At 42.6% G+C, this 6468-nt stretch overlaps 1 protein-coding gene across 1 annotated transcript; it reads right to left on the reverse strand.

Annotated features, from left to right (window-relative positions):
• esd (esterase D/formylglutathione hydrolase) lies at positions 1-4771 on the reverse strand. Its single transcript, XM_050049516.1, has 9 exons — positions 4648-4771; positions 3567-3641; positions 2952-3040; positions 2478-2576; positions 2231-2355; positions 2033-2152; positions 1815-1913; positions 1399-1566; positions 1-425 (listed from the first exon to the last, which is right to left on the reverse strand). Exons 2-9 carry the CDS (start codon positions 3632-3634, stop codon positions 345-347), a joined length of 849 nt encoding a protein of 282 aa, XP_049905473.1. The 5' UTR covers positions 3635-3641; positions 4648-4771; the 3' UTR covers positions 1-344.
• Positions 4772-6468: the final 1697 nt, after the last annotated feature.

The following is a 6468-nucleotide window of genomic DNA, read 5'->3' on the forward strand; positions in this document are numbered from 1 at the left end:
TGAACAAAACAAGGCTTTTATTTTGAAAAACACAGCTGTGACTGCTCACTGACACACTCCTAAAAATCGACACTGACAGAAAACTTGTCCTCTGCTGTCTGAGAAACACTGAGCGACTGACGAGGCTCCAAATGACACAGAGCAAATATAATTAAATCAAATCTTGGTGTTATGAGAGACTTTAGATAAGTGCTGTTTGAACTGAAGGAACAAGACTTGTGTCATTATAGAATTTAATCACCAGGGAACAGGTGATGTTAGTGTAGTTAATTCAGCAGGAAGTCATGCGACTGATGTCAGGAGAGCAGAGCTGAACAGTCTTCTTCTTCTGTGGTGGCAGCAGTTCAGGCGTTGAGGAACTTGGCGTGGTGTTTGATGTGATCGCTCATGAAGGAGTAGATGAAGAAGTAGCTGTGGTCGTAGCCCTGCGGCAGGAAACACAGCGTCAGATTCACACTATGAAATGTTTAACTAGCTCCTAAAAGAAAAGATTAACACCCATGTTCGAAAACATCCGGTTCCTTGATAGAAATTAAAAAAAAGTCAGCTGTATATGACTCCCAGGGTGCATTTAGTAAGAAACATCTAATCACAGAGCTTCAAATTCTGTTTTGTGAGGTGCAAACTTGGCAGATGTGGCAGGTTGCAGCTGAAGAGGACACTGCTGAGGAAACAGATTCATAAAGTACTTCACTTTTAGACTCAGTTTCAGCTGAATTTAGTAACTACAGAGATGGTACTACTGCTGCAATCTCAGAACCCATCAGCCATAGGTGTGAAGACGATAAACGCTCTGGAGGCAACGGACAATATTTCGGGCTGATCCAGCGGATACTTCCTCTTCAGTGAGACGGCCATTTAATCTAATCTCTATAAACAGATATCTCCACATGAAAGCAGATAGATTTAGAAAAGCTTAGATACAGCTAACTTCTTGTCTCCCTGCCTTTCCAAACTGTTAATCTGCTGCTTGAATGAGACAGGTTAATACAACTCGGACTGCAAACAGAAATGACAGCGCTTCAGATATGAAAATCTTGTCCCACCACCTCAAGGTTCAGCATCCAGGTGCAAAACTCTATTTATAGCAGGGATGGGTATTATTAAGATTTTAATGATACTACTACTCTTAGCAATACTGCTTATGGATCTGGTGCTTTAACGATACTCTTATTGGTTCTTTTGGGGTATTTTAAGAGAGAAAATGAAACAAATTAAGAGCAGAATTAACATTGCTTCATTTTCTATGTATGCTAGGGTCTAGGTACCATGTCTGAAGGTACCAAACTGACAGTGTTTGGTGGGAAAAAGAGCTTTTGGGTGCCAGCAACGAATTCAAGGTACCAGCACCAGCAGACCCTTTGTGCAATGTCAGAACAACAGACTAAAGGAACTGACCGGCTGCAGCCTGAAGACGACGGGGATCTTCTTCTCGGAGCAGACGGCGATCAGGTTGTCGGGCAGCAGCTGGCTGGCTGACAGGAACTGGTCATCACGGCCCTGATCGATCAGGATGTCGAGCTGAGGGCCAGAGTACGCTCCCGCCAACACGGTGGCGTCGTACGCCTGAAGGAGGAAAGAGGAGGGATGACAACAGGAAGCTGGAGAACTCATATGATCCTTCATCACTCAAACAGCTGAAACACGACTGAGACAGATTCAAACTTTCACTGACAGTTTCAACAGGTTTCTTTCCTTTGGACTCTTTTATTCTTAGTGCTGCAGCTGCTGCAGCTGCTCTCTGTGAGAAGCTCAGTGTGTCATCTTTATTACAGTTATTATCAGGACGGCAGCGTGCAGAGCTCCTACTGTACCTCCCACGTGGACCTGTCAGAACCCAGGTATCCTGAGAAGGCCTTCTGTCCCCAGGGACACTGCATCGGGTTACAGATGGGAGCGAACGCAGACACAGCCTGCAGGAGACACACCAGCGTCAGAGTGCTCACACACTCTGGTTTAAAGTTGCTCTAAATGTACTAATACACAGAACAATGAAGAGAGACAGAAGACAGAAGCTTCTCTGAGGTCGTACCTTGTATTTCCCAGGGTTCTTCAGGGCACAGATGAGCGCCCCGTGCCCGCCCATGGAGTGACCGCTGATGGACATCTTGTCTGGGTTGGTGGGGAAGTTAGCGTTGATCAGTTTGGGGAGCTGAGACAGAGAATCGTCACAATTAGCTCAAAGTAAAATTGACAAGTGAGTTTTTCAGGTGACATAAATCCAACACACCTCCTCTGTGATGTAGGAGTACATGCGGTAGTTGGTCTTCCAGGGGTCCTGCGTGGCGTCGACGTAGAAACCAGCTCCAGTGCCGAAATCCCAGTTTTCATCCTCGCCCTCGATGTTACAGCCGCCTGATGCAGGAGGGGAAACAGTCATGGTGGAGACAGGAAGTCATCTAAATCTATTTTTTTGTTGACTAGAGATGATGCACCATTTGTTTTACTGTTGTTTTACTGCGTGTGTGTTTTCATACGTGGGCTGGTGTCCGGAGCGACGATGATGATGCCGTGCTCTGCAGCAGGAAGCTGACTGCCAGCTTTGGTGATGAAGTTCTGCTCCGTGCACGTCAGGCCTGCAGAGAAACACAGAATGGAAACTCTTATTCTGGGATTATCTAATCTTATTTCTACTTGTCCAAGTCATCTTGTCAAAATCATTTTGTCAAACACCGTCTGCATCAAATTATTAAACTTGTTTCAAGGAAAGTGGTTTTAGTTTTGACCTATTAAAATGGTAAGTCTGGTGACACACAATAAGTCTATCAACTGTCAGGACAGGCCGCTCTGTAAAGTAAGTTTTCAGGTGAGATTTAAAGACGTGAACTGAGTCAGCTGATCTGATGCTCAGTGGGAGGCTGTTCCTAAGTCGAGGAGCAAGAACTGAAAAAAGCAGTTAGAAGACGCAGACCAGCACACCTGAGGGGCCTTGGGACAGACTGCTCACTCACCAGAGAGCCAGTACATGACGGGACACTTGTCGGTCTCAGCCTTGGGAGGCAGGTAGACGGCAAACTTCATCTTACACTTGAGCTCAGTGCTGCGTGAAGAAAACACAAACACACAAGTTCATAGCTCCACAGCTCTGTGTGTGTGTGTGTGTGTGTGTGTGGAGATGGTACGTGTCCATGGGAGCCGTCATTTCCATGTCTACCATTTACTGTCTATGTAAGCAGCTGTGCAGTGCGTTCTGGTAGCGCTGGGTGGTTTTTTGTTTCGAGACGGGGCGTCTGCTCCTCATGTGCATAAAGTTGAGTCTAAACGACTTCATGCAAATCAGGCGCGTTCAGCATGTCTCGCTGCCTCAGGAAACCTCCAAAATACTCAGTTTCAGCAGCCGCGTGGCTTATTTCTCATCAAATGTTTGTAATGTAAAAGAAAAATGCCAACAAGCTGCCATCTTGGTCCAGTTTCAAATCTGGGAGCAGACAGCCCACATACCTAGCTGTACGCCAATTAATGCTGGGGCGCAGTGCGGCCCCCTTGCATCCAAAAACGCCCCTGTGGACATGTACCATGAGGTGTGGATGTTCTTAGAACACGTGAAGGTTCAGCTGTGATCTCACCTCTCATGTTCGAAAACCTTCTGGAAGCCCCCAGCGCACTTGTTGGAGGACACTTGTGTGAGAGCCATCTCTGATCTGTGGAAGACGCAGAGTAATTAACACAGTCCATTATTGTACTACTGCTGTTCCAGCTGATTTAATGAGGTTTACAGTGTTTTGTTTTTGTTGTTAGACTTTCAAAATACAGCTGCACAGCAACAGACACCCATTTCAACAACTCATTTAGAGTTTAAACTGTGAAATATAGTGTCAGATAACAGTAATACACGTCTGTTATCTCAGGAGCAAAGGTGAAGCGTTGCACTGTGGGATTTCTAACAAAAAGCCCAGCACATATGGATCTTTATCTTTTGTCCCATGGGGGAATTTATGAGACTGACAGTGACTCAATACAAATACAGTCTCTCCTCCACAGGCGGATAAATACATATTTAGATCAGTAATAGCAACCTAAAACTTTTGTTTTGGGTTGCTATGATTTAACAGTATCAGTGTGAGAAAACTGTCTCATTCTGCACAGCTTGATAACACCATAACGTGACGTGTGGTCACCTCACAGCTGCATGTAAAAATAGCAGGCGGACTATAACTGCAAATATGAAACTAAGTTAGCAATAATTAGCTAAAAACTAAATTATCTTGACCAAACTCTGCACAACAACCTGCAGCCGATTGTTCACTACTATTTACCACTATTTTAATTTATCTAATTAACAGTTAAGCTGCTGGTAGCGACCACAATGAAGCACATACAAAAACGGCTGTAAAGTCAAACAGCGTTTTGCTAGATCAATCTTCTACATGCCGAATTGTCCAAAACATCCTTCGGAACAAAAATAATATATTAACATAACTTAAACTGGATTTATACTTAATTTATAAGCAAATGAATTTTGAAACTGTCATATTTTGAATGGGGTTCGGCGTACAGTGTCCCATATCAGGGGGCGTGCATGCAGAGATTAGCAAGTTAGCTCGTGTGTTAGCCGCTATTTTACGAGTGTCTTGTTTAAATCAAAGCTCTTAATAAGTTGTTACAGTGAATATAAACTGATTAAAAGAATAATTCCGATGTGCTCACCTTGTTAAACTGCAGGATTTGGTTGAAAGTTGTGCTCAACTGATTTGCTAACTTCCCCGCCTGTGCAGTCCAGAGCGTCCAGAGTCCAACAACGTCGGGGTCAGCGTGATGACGTCACAAGAACCGCCCCCTCCACGCTTTACGCCTAGGATGTAAGGCGGACGTTCAGACACAAGATGGCGGTGTTGTTTATTAGAAAGAATACAGTATATTTCTGTTTTATTTTTTATTTTATTTTATTTTTTTACAACATAATTATTATTATTATTATTATTACTTTATTTTATCTTTTTATTATAGGCCTATTTAAAGTTAAAAGAGTATCCTACTTCATGTAAAATGGTGCTTCAGAGGCTTTTACACACTGACCAGAATACAGTTTAAATACAATGAATACTTACTGTGGTCACGTTTAAAGATGTTGAATTGTGCAAATTATTGTCAACCAGCAGCTTCAGTACAAAATAATCTGCATCAGACTCTTATGGTGAAACCCTGCAGCTAAGGCACTGCCAAAAGTTTAGATATGTAAATGGTTTGTGAGGCAGGGGACGACTTAACCTGCTTCTTCAATAGCTTCCACTTTACTTTGGTGCGCTGATGACAGCATTACTGCAAAAGAATGGAAGTGTTTGGAAAAATGTAACGACAGCGAGTCGTACATTGACTGAATGTGGAAAAACTGAGACCTACTGTTGAATTTGCACAAGATATCTCAGGCATCATCTGTTATTAATACATACATGTTTTTAAAATGTATGTGTACTTTACACTAAAATAAAATGAAAAATGTGAAGGTTGTTATTTTTTCCAGGTTATTCTACAGTGGTTTTACTGGTCCGAAGTAAAAATTTTGACACCTCTAGTCTACGGCAAGTAATGAAGATATCCAGTCTGTATTACAGTTAAAAAGAGAATTACTGGTGACTGGAGGAGGCTGATAGAGGGCAGAGTACCTAAACACAGTCAGATAATGTACAACTATACGACAGCCTGCACGATACAGGTGTATACGTGTCACCATGGGTCTACAGGTTCAGCAGATACTGGACGAATGTGGCTCGTCTCACACAGAAGTGATTAAAACTAACTGTTGAACAGAGGCTAAAAGATCAGTTTATACAAAAGTGGCAAAGTGAGCTCAGCAGTATGACATCATGCGATATATATGTCGAAATTAAACAAGAGTTTAAACTGGAGAGGTATCTGTTGCATGAAAACCAAACGTACAGACAGGCTGTTTGTCATTTTGGAGTAAACAACAGCAGAATTCCTGAAGTCACTGGAAGATATAAAGAGCTGGACAGAAACCAGAGGATCTGCAGCCTCTGTGATGATAATCTGTGGGAGATGAGAATCATATTTAGTTTGAATGTCAGAAGCTTAATGACTTACAGAGAAAGGTATTTGCAAAAGTATTATATAAACCACCCATCTATGTTTAAATTAGTTTTGTTACAACAATCAGATAAGCTGAAAGAGAATGTCTTTCCTTTGTTTAAGTAACATTTGTTGTACGTTAGCCACGCTGTGTGCCGTAGCTCTGTTATTAGGGTCCGGGCAGCTAAACTGCCAGGACACTATTGTAATCCTAGGTATTCTTCTTCTTTCTTCTTCTTTCTTCTTCTTTCTTCTTTCTTCTTCCGAGGAAATCATACTTCCCATGGGTGAAAACTCACCAAACTTTGCACAAAGGTCCAGTCTCATGCCAGATATCCTCAGCTGTAAACTCAAGTCAATAGTCCTGATGGTGGCGCTACAGCAAGCGTCTAAAGTTCAAAACTTTGAAAATTCATAACAAATCAACCATACGTGCTACAA

The sequence above is a fragment of the Epinephelus moara genome, chromosome 7, assembly GCF_006386435.1.
Source record: "Epinephelus moara isolate mb chromosome 7, YSFRI_EMoa_1.0, whole genome shotgun sequence".
NCBI classification, from domain to species: Eukaryota; Metazoa; Chordata; class Actinopteri; order Perciformes; family Serranidae; genus Epinephelus; species Epinephelus moara.